The sequence below is a fragment of the Eutrigla gurnardus genome (assembly GCF_963514095.1).
Source record: "Eutrigla gurnardus genome assembly, chromosome: 15".
Lineage (NCBI taxonomy): Eukaryota > Metazoa > Chordata > Actinopteri > Perciformes > Triglidae > Eutrigla > Eutrigla gurnardus.
The window spans coordinates 11,673,453-11,692,599 of record NC_139938.1 but is presented as its reverse complement, the minus strand read 5'-3'; the positions used below and the strand labels follow the sequence as shown (position 1 = coordinate 11,692,599).

The 19,147-nt window shown below is 44.2% G+C and overlaps 1 protein-coding gene across 5 annotated transcripts in view; it reads right to left on the bottom strand.

Moving 5' to 3' along the window:
* Window positions 1–543: 543 nt before the first annotated feature.
* The window catches only part of gdpd5a (glycerophosphodiester phosphodiesterase domain containing 5a), a 32,738-nt gene continuing 14,134 nt past the window's right edge, over window positions 544–19,147 (bottom strand). For 2 of the 5 annotated variants that reach the window (XM_084029474.1, XM_084029475.1), the window contains exons 3-17: window positions 13,856–13,959; window positions 13,208–13,301; window positions 13,061–13,120; window positions 12,881–12,979; window positions 11,758–11,851; window positions 9,853–9,998; window positions 9,093–9,175; window positions 8,717–8,867; window positions 8,371–8,601; window positions 7,787–7,932; window positions 7,079–7,226; window positions 6,625–6,707; window positions 5,582–5,596; window positions 4,522–4,634; window positions 544–1,983 (exon numbers count right to left, since the gene is read on the bottom strand). In XM_084029474.1, the coding sequence (XP_083885600.1) occupies window positions 1,892–1,983; window positions 4,522–4,634; window positions 5,582–5,596; window positions 6,625–6,707; window positions 7,079–7,226; window positions 7,787–7,932; window positions 8,371–8,601; window positions 8,717–8,867; window positions 9,093–9,175; window positions 9,853–9,998; window positions 11,758–11,851; window positions 12,881–12,979; window positions 13,061–13,120; window positions 13,208–13,301; window positions 13,856–13,959 (1,659 nt within the window). In that variant the 3' untranslated portion in view covers window positions 544–1,891. The remainder of the gene's footprint in view (window positions 1,984–4,521; window positions 4,635–5,581; window positions 5,597–6,624; window positions 6,708–7,078; window positions 7,227–7,786; window positions 7,933–8,370; window positions 8,602–8,716; window positions 8,868–9,092; window positions 9,176–9,852; window positions 9,999–11,757; window positions 11,852–12,880; window positions 12,980–13,060; window positions 13,121–13,207; window positions 13,302–13,855; window positions 13,960–19,147) is intronic. The other 3 variants (XM_084029476.1, XM_084029477.1, XM_084029478.1) reach the window with 3 other exon arrangements.

The window sequence follows — 19,147 nt, the reverse complement described above, 5'->3', positions numbered from 1 at the left end:
TGATTTTTCAAAGAGTAATAATGACATTTATTGAACAGTCGACATGTCTGCAACTGTAACAGTGTAGCTGTACATTTGTAGCCCTATTATTCAACTAAAAGACTAAAAAACATTCTGCACTTTTCTACCAGTCCATTAACTTAACAAAAAGGCAGTCATGTGAAAGTTGTAGCTAATATGACTATACAGTAATTCAATCATGGCGTGACAGAAAAGAATACTGACCACAATATTCTCCCAACCCCCAAAAACCCCTCATACCATGACACTGCAAGAACATAAATGTTCAGTTTTGCAATTAAAGGTGGACCAATGATAATAAGTGAAAACAGAAAATATACAATCGATATGTCCAAACCATTGAAAAAAGGATAAAAACAACACGTATGTACATCAGTTTATAATACAGAACACTAAACAACCCATTCACTCTGTTACAGTATAAAACAACAGTGAAATATAGGACATGACATGGAAATTACAAAATGACAGCCTGTATTAGCTCAAAGGTCACTGAATCATACAGGCTAAACACAGATCTGGTTTTCATGGTAGTCAGTGGACGTTTGGCCCAATCACCACACACATCACCAAATGTACCTCGTAATACATCCGAGTCATGCGTCGCCATTGAAATGTGATATAATGTTTAAAAATCATGATTTTCAGAAACACACGTGAATTCAGTTCAGGAGAAAATCATCACCATGAGACATTTGGTCATTGGTCAGCTGACCCCTGAAGTGATGACATCATACTGGCCAGGATGTCCCAGTGAGGAAGTGAGCACATTAATGACACTGAAAATGAGCAAATGAGTCTTTACAGCTACATTGAAGGTAAATGGTGAACTATTTTCAAGGAACATGGCTAATGATGCGTTCACACCAAATGCAAAGCAAATCTTCCATGTGGCCCAATTGCATACAAAGTCAATGCAATGAGGCGAAAAATGAATCACTTAATCCACTTCATTCACATGAGTTGAAATATTTCACCTCAAGTGATGATGTGTGTGATGCTGTGTCACAAAAGCCTATCAACATTGAGATTCTCTTCATGACATCACTGATCAGAAGTAGAGGAAACACATGTGTCCTGTCTGTGGTCCCCCAGACCTCTAACATGGTAGCTCACATTAGTCCAGAGACCAGACCAGACTATGTGGAGAAACCAGAGACTGTCTGTGGTCCAAACAACAAGCTCTCTGCTGTATTTATGTCTAAATGACCTTATTTGGAGTGTTGATGGAGCAGCTACAATGTTAGCATAGCTTAGCACCCATCAATCCAGACTCCATTCAGAAAACAAGCATTTTAAATGTTGTTAGCTTGTCGTCTTGCAGACAGACTGAACAAAGACTTCAGACTTTTTCCTGATCACCATCATTATGGAGTTATTTCAGCATCTTTTTAATCTGGTTATTGCTATTAAATCACAGCTAAATTAGTTATTTTGGGTTCATCCAGCTGTGGTAAACCAGCCGATGTGTATCTTGCTAGATCCAGTGAATACAGCTTGGTGAAATTCACAGAGCACCTCTAAACACAAGGCGAACATTTGCTTCGTGTTTGGTGTGAACACCAAACTGGCAGACTGGCAGTCTTTTGTGGTATTATGGAAAAAAAGAAACACATACAAAATGATATGTCATACATACATATATTACATAAACTTGCACATAAGCAAGTGAATATTGTGTTATGCATTATTATTATAATTATTATTATTATTATGTGCCAAATACTTTGAATTGGTATCCATGCCATTCTGGCGTAAGTAGACTAAAGGATCAGTTCCACTACTCTGCTCCCTTTTCATTCTGACAACAACATAACGTGCAGCCAGTAAAGCTCACACATCCCACATCCAGCAGTAGCAGTGTGTTTGTTCAGTGACCGAGGCCTCTATCAGAGTATGTGGCATAACCATTCTCAGGAAACAGAGAAAGCTCCTCTGAACTGCTGAGCCCATTGTCGACGTCTGAAAAAGATGACAGGAACATGATTGATTAGTGAACACATTGATTTAGCTGGATTATATTAATATTTACTCGCATTTATACTGTCCCTTCAGATCTCTTTTTCACTGACCACAATGTAAAGAGGTGAATTACTTCACTTAAATTAATCATGGAAGTGAATGTGAGTGTGAGTCATTTATAATGTCTCTCTTTAATCCTTTAATCCTTTAATCAACAGGATTTATTGCCATTCATTTACAAGTCAATATGTATTTTTGTCAAAGTCATGTAATGTAATTTTTCTCCAGTGCTTATAATACATGAAGGCAAATAAACTCATCGACCAATCACATTGTGTGGAACATATTCAAAATAAACACTACAGTCAGAGACAGGCAGCTGGTTTCCTGTATCCTGTCCAGGTTCTCCGCTGCCCCGCCCCTTTAGGAGACCAGCAGCAGGTCCTGAGTCTTTTTACTCCAAACGAGAAGTGAATGAGAACACAGATTATGATTATCTCATTTCATAGTCACCAAAGTAAATATTAGCCCAATTTTTCACAAGTGACATTTGTTTGCAAACGCCCTAGCTAATTCATTTTACTGATGCTAAATACGTTTACTTGTTAAAGCTGCTTAAATATCGAGCTGAGAGGGAGAGGTCATGACCACCTAGGGGACAGGAAGTGTGTACCATTTTAAACCTTTGGCAGAACCAATATCTTTTAAACCTTGACCAAGGCAGCTCCCATCAGATCCACTCCTTCAATTCACCTTTCACAATAAAAGCCTCAGACACATACTTTACATCAAAGCATTTGGCTCAAAGGAAAATTAATATAATATCTTACAGTAGCTTACACTATACAGCAGTTTAGCTCAGAAGTAGGATCCTGCTAGATGGTCTGTTGGTCTGTGACAACTGTCTCAAATCCACATCTCGGAGTATTGAATAGTTCATGCAATGAATAGTTTTGTAGCAAAACATTTGCATTATTTTGCATTTTCATCCTGTTAATTTGTGGTAGTGCAGAAAAGGCTCTGGCAGTGTGCTAGTTAATGAGCCAATTAATTACCATAGCAACTCCTGCCCAGGTGTTCCTGTGTCAGCAGACACTCCCCCCAATCGGTCACTGTGAAAGGACTTTAACCAAGTAAACCTTCCTGTTGTTAAAGATGAATAAAAAAGCAGGTGGACTGTAGAGGTGATGTAAAGGAGCTAGTTTGTGTTGTAATTAGTTAGCCTCTCGTTGCCTCTGTTTATTGTTGGTTCAGTTTATGTACACGTTCTCCCACTGCTAACTAGTTAGTGTGTTCCCTAACTAATCATTTAGGCTTGTATTTCCTGTTTGAGCACCGTGGTAACGAGTGTGTTTCTCTTGTTTGAGGGCACACAGACAGACAGATGGTCGAGACAATGAATGACAAAGGATTGATGACCTGATTCCTGAGCCATTCAGTTAAGTTCTATAAACCCAAAGTCCCCGTGTCCCTACCCGCCACCTTCACAACAGGTAATATCATAACACCGCCTCATTGGATCCAGGTGTCATAGGTCACACCTAGGGCCGTCCCATTACCCACACCTGTAATATTTATGATAAATGTGTAATTTCATGATGCCTATCTGGTAACTGCCAAAACCGCAGTATGAAACATTATTTGGACACGCTGGAAGGAACTTACTTCTATTAATGAATAAAGAATACAATATCATATTTATTTATAAGGAAAGAAGATGAGAAAAAAGGAGGGGAAAGTAATAAAGTGATTAACAAAAGGGGCTGGGGGGGGCATTAAGAAAAAGATACATGAGCAGGGAAAGAAGGGTTTCGCATCGATTCAATATTTATGTTGACAATGACACATTATGATTATGATTAGATAGATTGATTTTATGCTGTGGAGGTTCTGTAATGACTGTGAGTAAGTGTTTGGACATGATTAATAATGTTGAAGCAGATCATAAACTTCAACTATGTCATTTCATCGCTGTCACTTTTGAAGGCAGCTTCTAGAGGCGGTGGTGCCAACATGCTGGATCACGGAGAACTGTGGGTTATTATAAGGATAAGTGTGCATCAAGTGTGGGTAGTGGTGTCGCAATATAATGTTATTAACAATAACTGTGATATTATTTTTTTAAATATTAATATCATAGTAATAATACACATTTGGATAATAATCCAGCCACTTCGTTCAGGCCTTTGTACAGTCACAGTATCTCCACCTCCCTACCCTCGTAAATATTGCAATAATATAATTATTTTGAGTTCTCTTGGCCACGACATTCATGAAGTGAACATCTGATATTGTAACAGCCCACATCAATGTGGGTTAACTGTGTGTTTGGTGAGAAACTCGTCCATCTGATGCTGCCTGTGTGGGTTGGACAGATGTCCTCTTATAATGGGCAACGCTGGTTACTGGCTGTGCTATAAGAATGGTAACACGGATGTGTGCCCGACACAGGAGCTGCATGCTAACAACCTGAAAGTGTCCTACAGTTCTGTTCCAGTACCAAGCTGAGAGGTTGACTTTCTGGTGTGAATGCTGCACCTGAGAATATGAGCTTCTCCTTCATGATGTTGACGTCCCGACTGGACCGACGCGCCACGGCGCTCAGCATGATCTGTTCTGGGTTGTAGTTCTGCATCCCGCTCATCTTCCACCTGTCACACAGACACAGACCGTTACAAGCTTGTGGCGGCCGCATCCCCTTTCACACGAGAGTCCGTGAAGAAGATCTGTCGTTACAGCGCCTCTGTGTTTTCACCCCGAACCAAACGACGTATAATCACCATTATTTTCCTTCCTTCATTCATGAGTTAAGCCCGAGGCTGGACCATTGATATATAAGGGTGGACGTTGTCAATCACCAGGTAGCCCCGCCCTAAAGAGTACCCTGCTTTATGATCTATTTGACTTAAATGCACCATAATTTATGTTGACTGAGATAATAAATCAAGTTAGAAGTAGACTCATTTTCTCACAGACTTCTAAGCAATCTGACTAATTTTAGCAACCAGAGGAGTCGCCCCCTGTGGCCAGTCAAGAGAATGCAAGTTCAAGGCATTGGCTTCACTTTTCAGAACCAGAGGGCTGGACCGAGGGCTGGGAGCGGTGGGGTTAAAGGAAACACTAGTCCACTTGCTATATGGGTAATGGGATGTGGAAGAACACAGGAAGATCTGGGTAATTTTATACTCGGAAGTATTGAGCAAAGTCTTTATAGAAATGAACAACCACCTCCAACACTGTATCCTCACTGTCATTCTCGGACTGCTAGTGTTTTTTTTAATCTCCCGGTGGTATAACATCGTGCCGTTTACTGTTTTCTGTCACGACCTCCACTGTCGGCTCTGTAGCTTTAGCTTAACAACGGCAAGACAGTCCCGCCTTGTGAAAGGGACTAATGAGTCCATGAAATCATACGATTCAATAAATCATGGTGCCTTTAAGACATACATGCAAACACATACATATGGAATGCACATTGATAAGCAAGAAGTAAACAAGTAGACCGAAACAACGGAAGGAATCGGCCTCGGGGTGTCGGGAGAAAAAGTAGGACAGACAAGGAGGTGGAAACAAAGGCCAAGGCAGTCGCAGCAGTTACCTGATCATATGATAGCTGACAGATGCCAGGGGGCAGCGGAGGGAGGTTTGCATGCAGATCAGGCAGAGCACAGGACAAAGGAGAAATGTCAAAGGAGAGAGAGAGGACAGAGAGGACAAGGAGAGGTTATAGAAACGTGGAGGAGGAAAGTGGAAACAGTCACAAGACGACAGTTGGAAAAAAAGATGAAAAATAGACACGAAAGAAAGAGTAGAATGGACAGTCAGTGTACATTTTTTTAGGTGTCTAAAATACATTTACAGAAGTACATTGCTGATATTTGATTGAAGAGGTAAGTAAATTGATAATGAGCTTTACTGTATTTCTTATTTTGTGTTTCTAAAGCAGGTATATGTTCTCACTGCAAAACAATTTCTCATTATTCATGAGTTAGTTCAGCCCCAATCATTTATCATTTAAAAAAATAGTTCCAATGAAAGCCGTGTGTTCAGTAGATATCTCAGAATAAAAGTGATATTGTTTGCAGAAAGACAAAATGTGTGCACCACAAATGCAATTACATTACACTGTATTGGGAGACATCATAACATATAAAAACTTAAAACAGTCTTGACATGTTAGAGATCACTAGGTGATGTGATCCGGACGGATGAGTCAAAAATATGTTTTTCTTTCATTTACATGTTACATATCTGAATCACTGGTTTAACCTTGTTTGGCTTCAGACCCATAAAAACAAAGCAATGTGTGCCTGTGAGCTGGCCGCAAGCTTCTGATTAATTCAACCAAAGAATATATAATAATCTATGAATAATATTTAATGTACAAATATGTAATATATATTTATCATATTTTGTGAGGTAATTCAGGAAAAGGCCTGAACAAATACATGTGATTTGTTTTCTCTTTCCTTTAAATCATCTTTTGACCCTTCAGGTTTATCTTGTGCCCCCTTGTGGGTGTTTCATGTAAGTGAAACGCTGCATTAACATTAATATAATAAGTGCTCCACACATTTCTGTTTGATATTCTTTTCTATGACAGGTGCACTTATGCATGAAGGGCGTGATCTCTGCACTTACTTCTGAAAACAGAAAAGCCCTACAACTACGGCGAGGGAGACCAGGTCTGAAGTGATCCAGATGAAGCTGTAAGCACTCTGACTCTGCAAGAGAAGAAAGGAGAGCAGTTTCCAGTTGCGCCACCGGAGGTCACCATTAACATGCACGTCTCATGAAGCTGCTCACACAAGGCCCCGACTAAAACACCAGCGAGACAGCTGCTCTTCAGTCCGATCTGTGCCCTTGTCTCAACCTGCCTTCGACTGTTTCCCAGGGTTCTGTTGTTCTCTAACGCCACGCTGAGCTAAAGTCTGCCGCTGAGCTCCCTCGGATTCTCTGCGTCCTTGCCCTCCAGTCTTGCTGAGCCCTCGTCAGTCTCTGTCCTCTCTCCTGCTGTCCTCTCGTCTCGCTGTGTGACCTTGTGTGTGTGTGTGTGTGTGTGTGTGTGTGTCAGATGGAGAGGAGAGCTGTTTACCATGAGCCAGATGGGGTAAGGCACCTTTCGGAGGACTTGGGGGGCATCGGAGGACACAGAAGGCACCCCGCTACACCACAGAATGGAGAAGAGCCAGGGCTCGTTCACTGGGTAGACAGTCACACTCACGTTGTTGGCCAGATACTCCCTGGGGAAATGAAAAGTACAGTCAGCTCCCTTTCAAGCCGTAACTCCTTGTACTGACAGCACAGGGAATGCTGACACCATCGATGTTATGTGTCCTGTGAAACCTACAGTATGTCACCCCAGTGACTCAGAACAGGATAAGTGGTGACCGATGATGGATGGATACCAGTGAATTGACCCTTTGCCAAGTCCCGCCCCTCGAGTGCAGCCTGGCTAATCATAGCGTAGCATCGTCTGACAGACGATTGATAATTGGACTTAAACAACGAGCAGTGCAGGGAAAAGGAATTCACAATAGTATCCTAATAATCATGAAGATGATTTTTATCTCGATCAAAGATTAAATCTGATGAAATCTATCTACAATGGGCCACAGCCAAGAAAATACTAATTGAACGGGAACGTTGACGACATTTGGAGATATGATGGAGTAGAGCTATATATCAATTTACTTCAAAGTAGATAACTACATCATTTTGATGAGAAATAAGTGAAAATGACTGCAGAATGGTCCTTTACTTGTTCTTCCCTGGTTGCCGAGCAGTAGATTCTTGCTCTTACTGTATGTCTTTGTGGCTGGCTTTGCTGTAGTGGAGGGCCAGGCTCGTTATCCCCCTCTGCTTTATCTCTTCCACTGACAGCTTCTCATTGGCAGCCTGCTGAAGCCCTCGCACCCTCCCCCTGTCGGTGTCGGGGGTCCACGTCACCTGGCACAAACACACGTGGACATGGACAGGACCTCATCACACACATGCAGCTTCATTTCCACACATGGTACACAAATATCAATATGATGCAGGCAAATAAACCATATTACTTTTGGTGTGCAGTAGTAATTAAACAAAGGAGGATACTGGGAAGATTTCTGGCAACTTGTTTGGCATTTTCCATCAAACTTCAGACTACATTCTCTAACCTATTTTTTTTTTTTTGGCCCCTTGTTGGAGAAGATATTTCCTTTTGGTCTTTTCAATCTCTTCAGCAGTTTATAACCATTTTCAGCTTAAAGAACAGTAACCTTCTAGCTGTTTTGTGCAAAAAAGCAATCCTGTAAATGTCTGTGATAATTGTTTAAGTGCTTCTAGGGTTAAAGTACTACAAACAGTGCCTTTAAGCAATCAAAGGATTATTATGGAGGGACCTACAGTCCTCACCCTCTTCTGGGGAATCCCTGCTTTCTGCACGGCCCACAGCGTGTCCATGAACCAGCTCCGGTAGCGCGGGTGCTCAGGTGGAGGCTTGTGGACGTTGAGCAGGGCAGAGCCGTTGGCCCTGACGGCCAGACGCAGCATTTCTACCAGGCTACAAACCGTCTGGTTGCCTATTCTGCTCCGGTCCCTGGCTGTCAGGGTTTCTACTGTCCAGTAGGGGTCACTCTGGAGGCAAAGAGATGTAACACACATGATGCTCTTCTCTAGAGAATAAATTCTTCTGTGATGGGATCTGCATGAAGGAATCAATGTGAGTCGAGGTGAAGTTGGGTTTTAGTACCTCCAAAAACCACTGGCCTGCGTTTAGAGAGCGAATCTCTGTCCAGTTGAAGAAAGAGGCGTCATCGTACTGTCTGGACGGGAAGACCTTACTGACGTCTGTCGTTCGTCGCAACGTCCGGTCTCGCATGAGGAAGGGAACACCGTCCACACTGGAAGAGGCAACAAAATCAGAAAATGTTCTTCTTTATGAATATACTTTGTTACAAGGAAAGGTAAACGGACATCAAAACAGCAGCTCAGTCAAAACAACCTCACATGGAAATATCTCTCTCCTTTTATGTAAATGTTTCTACCAAGCAATGTATCTACCGTATATCTCAGTTCATTCAAATCTAAATAACGTGGCATTGAACATGCTGTGTGTGGAGAGTAACCTGATGGTGACGTCTGCCTCCAGTGAGCTGGCTCCATGCTGCAGGGCTCTGTTGAAGGACACCATGGTGTTTTCTGGGGCCAGCTAGAGCAGAGAGGAGGCTACTGTCAGTCACTGTGTGTTCACAACACGGTGAGATAGGAACGTGAGAGGAAACCTGGCTGTGTATAAAGCCCCCACTACCCATAGTCCTCTAGGTAGTCCTCTATATAGTCCTCTATATAGTCTTCTACATAGTCCTCTACATAGTCCTCTATATAGTCCTCAATATAGTCCTTTATATAGTCCTCTACATAGTCCTCTATAATGTCCTATAGTCCTCTACATAGTCCTTTATAGTCCTCTACATAGTCCTCTATAATGTCCTACATATAGTCCTCTATATAGTCCTGTATAGTCCTCTACATAGTCTTCCAAAATTCTTTTTATTGAATTTTCCTTGGATGCATTTCAACAGCGAATGTCAGGGCACAAAGGAATCACTTCAACACTAAAAAAGTAAATAAATAAAATAAATAAATATGTAAATATTAAAGTAAAAGCAATGCCAAGATCATACAGAATCAAATCATATCAAAACAATGCAAGTTAAATAAAATAACCATATGAAAGAAATAGCAAAGAAAAGAAAAGTAAAACAAAAACAAAAGGGGGATAGTCCTCTACATATAAACATATAAAAAGTGATGCATCAGCATAATTATTGCCGTAGCACCTGACAGGTTCCTCCTTCAGAACAATCTAGCAAAGCACCAACTCACCATAGGAGCTCCCCGTCGGCCCATGATGTCGGGTCGCGGTCTGAGGCTGTGGCGGTCCATGATGCAGGGGCAGCTGAACGTGAGCGGTGCCAAATAGACAGCCAGGAGGATGACGACGTAGATCAGCAACACCATCACCTGGAAACCTACGAGGGAGGAGTAACGGGGTTTTAGGGGCCGTTATGAAACGTAGGGGCCTTACTTAAAAATATTAAATAATTTTACTTGATAGCATACTGTCATGATACAGGAAAAAAAAACACAGCTCATAAAGTGAAGGGAACAGTTAATCAGCACCAAGTCAGTTAAACTTCATGGGTTTCATGGTCCATTTAGGAACTACAAGTGATGGTGAATCAGTTTCAGCTGCTTTGAATGAAAGTGACAACAGGAGCAACGGAGGCAAAAGCAGGACAAGCCCAGTAAGAAATGACAAATCCTTGTCATTACGTGGAGCATGAGGTGGTACTTGCAGCCCAATCTGGTTCACAGGTAGTCCAGCTCCTCCAGGATCCACATCCATATGTGGGGTCACAAGAAGGGTTGCTAGGTCTCCCAGTACTGTCTCAAGAGCCTGGAGGAGGACCAGGAGAGATTTGTAGGAACCAGACTCCATGAGGGTGGCATGAGCGCCCGAAGTCCTCTAGAGGGACCTGGTCTCACAGCCCAGCACCGTGAAGCTCCATTGGCATTCCCCAGATAACACCAGGATTGGCAGATCCACCATTGGAGCCCCGTTCTCTTCACAGATGAGAGCAGGTTCACACTGAACACATGTGACAGGTGTGAAAGAGTCTGGAGACTCCGTGGTGAACGTTATGCTGCCTGTGACATCATCTAACAGGACCGGCTTGGTGGTGGGCCACTGATGGTCTGGGGAGGCACATCCTTGGAGGGTTTACAGACCTCCATACCGCCAAGTACAGCCACAGACTGTCCAAGAGCTCACTGATGCCCTAATCCAGGTCTGGGAGGAGATCCCCGAGGACACCATCCTGACCAGGAGTCACATGATGAGCTGCTGTGATGCAATTCAGTGGATCAGCCTGGGATTTAATCTATTTACTTTGATTTTCAGTGTCAATCTGAATCCAGCCCTCAATGTGTTGATGATTTTGGTTTCCATTTACTGCTGTTAGATCAACATTTTTTATATAATTATACAATGTCCATCAGTTAAGATTTTCATTTTAAACAATTTGTTCATCAAGATCTGATGTGTGATGTAAGTGTTCCCTTCATTTTTTGGAGCAGTTTATATAGGTTTATTAAAAATCTTATCATAAAAAAAGACCTTCTCCAGGCCCCATCCCTCTATATCAGTGTTGTATTCAAGACCACCTAAAGCAAGACCAAGACATGACCAAGACCAAAGCGTATCAACACAAGACCAAGATTTTGAGGGCTTGAGACCTAGTCTAGACCAAGACCAAGTCAAGACCAAGACCATGTCCCACACTGCATGGCACACTTTAGATGAAATGTGAATCATGCAAACTTATCTGAAAACAGCCACAGAAAACAACCTATTTTATTATTTATATATACTGCCTGTGTGTATGTATTAGTGCACTATGAGAAATGTATTGAAGAAATTATCAAAAGGAATTGCAGAGGTGAATATTATGTATGGGAATTTTCCTTTGTTTTTTTAGGAGCAAGAGCAATAATGATATGAAGAAATAATTCAGTGTAGTGACGCTTGTGGTCTTGACTTGGTCCTTCAATAAAATTCAGAGTCCTCTTTGTCTGACACAAAACCGATTTAAAAAGGCAATGTAATCCGAGATGAGACCCTCAAAAAGTGCTCTTGAGATCGGTTTCGAGACCAAGACCAATGTTAAGAATTAAGTCACTGCTTTGTAGAGGACAAAAACACCAAAAGCTGGAATCTGAAACACTTACTGGATCTGTCTCGGCGGACCACATACCCAGCTACCAACCAGCTGATAGCTGTGATTGTTGCCAGGGCTCCGATGTGCAGGAACGGTGCAGTGGCCTGGTAATAAAACATGAACACAGACATTATTAGAGACAGTACAACAGTGTACACTGACACTGACAACATGGTGGATAATAGATAATAAACACATATGTTAGAAATAAATGTGTGATGATTAGAGCTCTTCTTAGTGTATATAAGAATATTTCATAGAGTAATTATAATAGACTGCCCTTTCAAACAAAGAACAATGTGTCTGCTGTTCAAAGGTTTGATATGGTGGTTGATCTTGATGTTATTGGTGAGATTCATTCATTCTCAGTGATTCAACAGCCTTTTTCAGACTGGAAGCTTTATCATGGCAAATACATACATGAGTCTTCCAACATTCATGAGCCAAAGTTTACTGTTAACAACAATAGGTTTGGACCATTCACTGTATTTACGAAGTAGACGTAGTCATGGTGACGTATCCCATTGGTTTGTGGACTACAGTATTGAAGCCTCGAGTTTCACATTATAGTCGTCGCAATCTTGGATTTTGGCTGTCGCCATTATAGAATTTGCGCAACCAGTGAAGGGGGTGACCATATTTGGACTGTGGACTATTACTGGATCTGGATCCATCTGGATTCTGGTGTGAAGCTGTTAACAAAGTTAGCTTCATGATTTAATGTCAACTTTACAGCTAAGTGTTAAAGTCATTTTAGTAGCTAACTGCATTAGAAGCGACCTGTCAATCACAAGGCTAAGCTAAATGTGGATACTATTTCCCGAAATATTAGACGATGCCTTTACATTTGTCAAAAAATATGATTGCGTCATAAATAACAATGAATAGTAAAACTGTGAATAATGAAATAGCTTAACCTCCCCAGAAAAACGAATATGAATAATAACATTTTGAGCTTTTTTCGTCCAAATATACTCCACTATCCCTCTTCAAACCCCTCACACAAAGGATTAATGTATGCCCCTTTATGGAAACTGCTCAGTTCAGTTACAATGTCCTCCACCTCCCTTAAAAAAAGAACATGCAGTAAGTTTATTGCACGTCATGTCATGTGATTGTGATTGGAGACCAACCTGCAGTGATACAAGAAGGACGTCCCACTCATCTCCCCATATGTCATCAACAGAGACGACGCCAGAGATCGTGGTGAGCAGCGTAGCCAACACCCCGATCTGTACAGACAATGACGAGCTCAGATTTGATTTCACCAGGAACAAATCAATGGCAAAAATGTACAATGTAAATCACAGCACCTTGTGAACCCAGTAGAGGTTGAGCTGCTGGCCCAAAGATATGTGGAAAAGGGCTAAAATCTGAAAGAGAAAGCAGATTCTCTCACTTCATAACTCGTCATAACTGCAATAAGCCACCTTGCTTCCATCCAGGGGTTTGACTCTTACCATTAGGAATGTGATGTAGCTGAATCCCACGGTGGTGGGGGCCAGGACTGGGATCGTCTCGTCGTTCCATTCTCCAGAGCGGTTGTACACTGACCTGTAGTGTTGAACAGGTTGGATCAATGCTGACGGTTAAAGCAATTCTTGACAAACTTACGCAGCTTGGTTTACGCAGCTTGGTTTACGCAGCGCCCCAAAGCCGTTACATCCAGAGTGCCTTTTGAAAATGAAGTTAGGTTTAAGCAACAAAACCAGGTAGTTAGCTTTAAGGATAAGAGTGTTGCTGATGTTAACTTGACTGATTAACTACTCACGTGACTATCGACAATCCAGTTTCACGTAACAACTGCCGTAATAAAGCGTCAACTTTGCTTTGTCTCCTGGATGAAAAGTCCTGGGTTTGTTTGACTCGTTCACCTCCCCTTCCCCCCTCCCTGTGTGGAATATCTTTCTTTATACTACATCTCTAATGAAATTAGTGCCGATGTCAGATGCCAGGAAGCACTGACCAAACTGCATTATGTGACACCTCGACAGTGAGAGCGGGTCGCTTGGCAGGTCTGGTCAGCACCCTGCTGTTCACAGCCTGATCTGAACCAGATCCATCCTTACCTAATATGCCCAGAACTAGTCACAGGGGATCTGACTCACCAGTTGAACTCGTTGAAATCATTTTGAGCCACCAACCAGAAGTAGGCCCAAAAGAGGAGCAGGAGGAAGGAACTGCACAAGATGATGAACCATGCACACTCCCACTGTGAAGGAAAGCACAAGCAACACTTTTATTTCATACATGGACTACTTAAGACAGGAAGAATATGAAGAGCAACAAACAGCCAGCACACAAAATTAGTGATTAGCTGGTGAACTAGTGAGCTGGCTGTTAAGTTTAAAACCCAAAGACTGTATATTTCTATGGGTGGATGTAGTCATGGTGATGTGGATTACCATTTTGACATAGACTGTCAAAATTTTGTATAGACTTCTATACAATCAAAGAGGTGTCGCCCCCTGATGGACATTAGAAATAATGTAGCTTTAAGGCACATTGGCGGATTGAGGGTGCCGCCGGTAAACCAGAGCTTGAAGGACAGCTGGTCAGACTTGTCACACTTCTCGAAAGGAATGCTAATGCTCTCTAACTGCTGTAATTAGGTAAAGAGGCTGCATGCTAACACGTTTACCATATTAACTCAATGAGGTAATAATATATCATTGTGGTGTTTACACCTGGTTCTGTGCCTCCTAGTGGACAAAATAGAAATACAGTGTGAATTGTTTTTGTAAGGATGGCTGCCAAAATTACAACACAATGAAGTTGAGTTTTCTCAACATTAATTTGATTCAAATGTTATAATGTCAGAGCTATTTACATTTAAAAGAATCAGTTCCCCTGCTTCTTACATTTATTAAAAAAAGGGACTTTTTAAATTATTTTGGTAAGATCTTTGGTGATATGTGCGTAGTGAATTGTACTTAGTTTTTTTTGCGCTGCACGTTCACTTTTCAATCATTTATTTTCTGTTGGTTTGAGTTTCTGTGAGGGGAGCTCAACTATATACCCAGTTCTACTACTACAGTTAGCAGGTCATATTGGTTTGTTTGTGTGTTGGTTTCAGTTAGCAGGAATATGGAAAAACTACTATGAAACTTGGTGGCAGGGTGTAGCACGGGCCATAATTCAAGGTCAGCTTTACAGCTAAGTGTTAAAGTCATCTTAGTAGCTAACTGCCTCGGTAGTGACGGTAGAGATGCCTTGGCAGCAACCTGTCAATTACAAGGCTAAGCTAAATGTGTTCATCTTTAATGGATATGAGAATGGTATCGATCTTCTCTGTGACAGTATGTAGCGAATGTAGTGAATCCGAATCCAGAAGCGGATTCATGAGTTATCACGGCCTTGGCGGAGGTCTGAGTGTCCTTCTAGTTACTTCTAGGCTTTTAAACCCGTGTACACTCTTCTGGCTTGACACGACAAACAACGTACAGAGGAGAGCCTGTGTAGCATTCAAGGACTCTTCCCTTCAGTAGTTAACAGGATTATGAGCTAATGCCATGGGAGGGGAGGTGTAAAGTATGATAGGCCAGTCAACAGATCTTGTTGAGCATTGATTAGCTTTGCACCACACCGGGTCTGGGTCGACCGTTTCCAGCGGCTTATGTAAGAGGCTGGGAGATAATTAGATGTGTGTGCAGGTAATGAGCATATGGCTGCCTTGATGCAGGAGCTGAGTCTACGCAGAGCGACTTGTGAAAGGTTTCACTTTGAGCCAGGAATGGAGAGGGTCATGTTGTCATGTTGTCAATTTACCATGTGTAGCAAACACCGGAAGAGAGTCCTAGATTTTATGACTATAAGTGGGCTTGCAATAGAGGGAACGCCACTGTAAAATAAATAGTAGTTCACAGAATTTCTGAAAAAGATATTAGATGTACCCTAATTTACCAGAGAAAATGTTTTATTTAATAAGAAATTGTAAATTCTCCTCTATCTGCAGTATATGCCTCCTCCAGAGACCGGCTGCTTGGTAGACTAGGATTCTAGTTCCAGGCAGGTCACGAGTGAAGTCACAGAAAGGTTGTGACAAACAGGTCAAGTAATCCCTGGCTGAGAAAATCCTGGTGATGAGGGGAAGCCTGCTCCACTGTAACTACTGTCAACACTCCCTCTGGCATAGACCTTCAATACAAGGCATGGGCAATATGAAAATCTCATGTCACAAGTATCCTGACCAAAAATAATTGGGATTCATGATATTTTCCTGATAATCATCAAAAAATGCTCAAAACTCATAATAATGCCTTGAAAAAAATCCTGGAAATAACATGTTAACATTTTGTTTAGAAACGAATAAATAAATGAAAAATTTGGCAGCATGTGTGAGTGTTTTTTATTAGATTAGATTACTCTTCCTGTATTATACAGTTTGTGGTGCTTTGTTGTCGTAAACACATTTCATAAACTTCATCCATTCATCTGAAGCGTGCTGGTGAGCTCTGTATCGTTGTCCTGCCTTTAGCAGGCCACTCTCACATTCAGTATAAGTCATCTACAGAGGAGCTATCTGACACTTTCTCCTGAGTGATATAAAAGTCTCTCCATCTCTCCAATTAGATCTGCCGTTACAGAACATCTGACAGCGCTCATAAATCCTGATCTATGCACTGACTTCCCTGTGGGATGAACTTCTCCCTCCTTCGCTGCCCTGCTGATAAATACTGAACAGAACTGCCTGTCTCAGACAGCTCAGTGTCAGGGACCCTGATAAAGTAAGTACACATGGGTGGATTCAGTATGCAGCTGTGCAAATGTGCTACATGTTGCAACAGTAAATTAGGACTTAATAGCATTCAACAATTGACTGATACTCATTATTCCCAATATAAATTGTTGGCGTCTTCATGGAGGTTAGCCCCGCCTCTTCAGTCAAGGACGATCGACACCAATAAACACAAATGATTCTGCAAATAAACACAATCTTGCTCAAGGTGAAACTGTTGGCGTGAATGCACCTGAATGCCTCATACTTCCTGTTTGCACACAGATTCTGCAGAGCCACAGAGATGCATGTGTCACGGTTCTGTCAGGCGTGGACTCAGAAACAGGAGGTGAGGACCCAAGTGCAGTTAAAAGGGATTTATTTCAATGATAAACTAAATACAAAACCAAAAACTAATACTAAAACAAAGTAACAACAAAGGAAACCACAAGGGCAAAAACGGTCATGAAAGAAACACTTACGAAAAACCAAGACATGGAGGGACACGGGAGGCAGGACGAGGTACAAAAACAAACTCCAGGGACATGACGTGGTGCAGGGTAGCGACAAACGACATCGACAGTCCCCCCGTCGGGGACTGTCGATGGGACATGACGTGGTGCAGGGTAGCGACAAACGACATCGACAGTCCCCCCGTCGGGGACATCCGACGGCCCCCCGTCGGAACAGGAACTGGTGACGAGCGGACCTCCCGAAGGCTGCGTGGAGCAGGCGTGGGACGGCCCCCCGTCGGAACAGGAGCGGGTGACGAGCGGACCTCCCGAAGGCTGCGTGGAGCAGGCGTGGGACGGCCCCCCGTCGGAACAGGAACTGGTGACGAGCGGACCTCCCGAAAGCTGCGTGGAGCAGGAGTAGGACGGCCCCCCGTCGGAACAGGAACGGGTGACGAGCGGACCTCCCGAAGGCTGCGCGGAGCAGGAGTGGGACGGCCCCCCGTCGGAACAGGAACGGGTGACGAGCGGACCTCCCGAAGGCTGCGTGGAGCAGGCGTGGGGCGGCCCCCCGTCGGAACAGGAACTGGTGACGAGCGGACCTCCCGAAAGCTGCGTGGAGCAGGAGTAGGACGGCCCCCCGTCGGAACAGGAACGGGTGACGAGCGGACCTCCCGAAGGCTGCGTGGAGCAGGAGTGGGACGGCCCCCCGTCGGAACAGGAACTGGTGACGAGCGGACCTCCCGAAAGCTGCGTGGAGCAGGAGTAGGACGGCCCCCCGTCGGAACAGGAACTGGTGACGAGCGGACCTCCCGAAGGCTGCGTGGAGCAGGCACGGGACGGCCCCCCGTCGGAACAGGAACTGGTGACGAGCGGACCTCCCGAAGGCTGCGTGGAGCAGGCACGGGACGGCCCCCCGTCGGAACAGGAACTGGTGACGAGCGGACCTCCCGAAGGCTGCGTGGAGCAGGCACGGGACGGCCCCCCGTCGGAACAGGAACTGGTGACAGGCGAACCCCCAATAGGCTGCGAGGAGCAGGTGTGGGACGGTCCCCTGTCTGGGCTGGTGCCGGACGATCGTCCGCCGGGACTGGCGACGGACGGGCCGCCGACTGAAAACCACTGGAGAGTGTCGACCGGACCGCCGACTGAAGACCACAGGAGAGTGTCGACCGGGCCGCCGACTGAAGACCACTGGCAGGTGTCGACCGGACCGCCGACTGAAGACCACTGGCAGGTGTCGACCGGAACGCCGACTGAAGACCACTGGCAGGTGTCGGCCGAGCCGCCGACTGAAGACCACTGGCAGGTGTCGGCCGAGCCGCCGACTGAAGACCACTGGCAGGTGTCGGCCGAGCCGCCGACTGAAGACCACTGGCAGGTGTCGACCGGGCCGCCGACTGAAGGCCAGTGACCGAGGCGTGGGCTGGATGCTTGGCTGTGGCTAAGGCCTGGGCTAGATGCTTGGCTGTGGCTAAGGCCTGGGCTAGATGCTTGGCTGTGGCTAAGGCCTGGGCTGGATGCTTGGCTGTGGCTATGGCCTGGGCTGGATGCTTGGCTGTGGCTATGGCCTGGGCTGGAGGCTTGGCTGTGGCTATGGCCTGGGCTGGAGGCTTGGCTGTGGCTGAGGATGGCTGGAGCTCAGGGGTTAGGAGGAAGCCCCTGACCCAGGCAGGCAATGAGCCCCTGAGCCACGGGCTGGCGGAAACCAGCTCCCTGGCCCTCGCCAGGGCCGACTGCCTCTCCTCCTCTCCCTCAGCATGCCGGTGCTCGGCCTGGAGACACTGGAGTCTATAGGTAGCCTCCCGGAGCTCATGCGTTGAGCCACATAAAAGAAAGGCTGCTAGGTCCATATTAGCTGCTGGGTCCTTAATGTGGTCGGATCATTCTGTCACGGTTCTGTCAGGCGTGGACTCAGAAACAGGAGGTGAGGACCCAAGTGCAGTTAAAAGGGATTTATTTCAATGATAAACTAAATACAAAACCAAAAACTAATACTAAAACAAAGTAACAACAAAGGAAACCACAAGGGCAAAAACGGTCATGAAAGAAACACTTACGAAAAACCAAGACATGGAGGGACACGGGAGGCAGGACGAGGTACAAAAACAAACTCCAGGGACATGACGTGGTGCAGGGTAGCGACAAACGACATCGACAGCGACAATGATCCGACAAGGACACAAGGGAAACACACAGACTATATACACACACAGGGAGGCAGGGAGCTG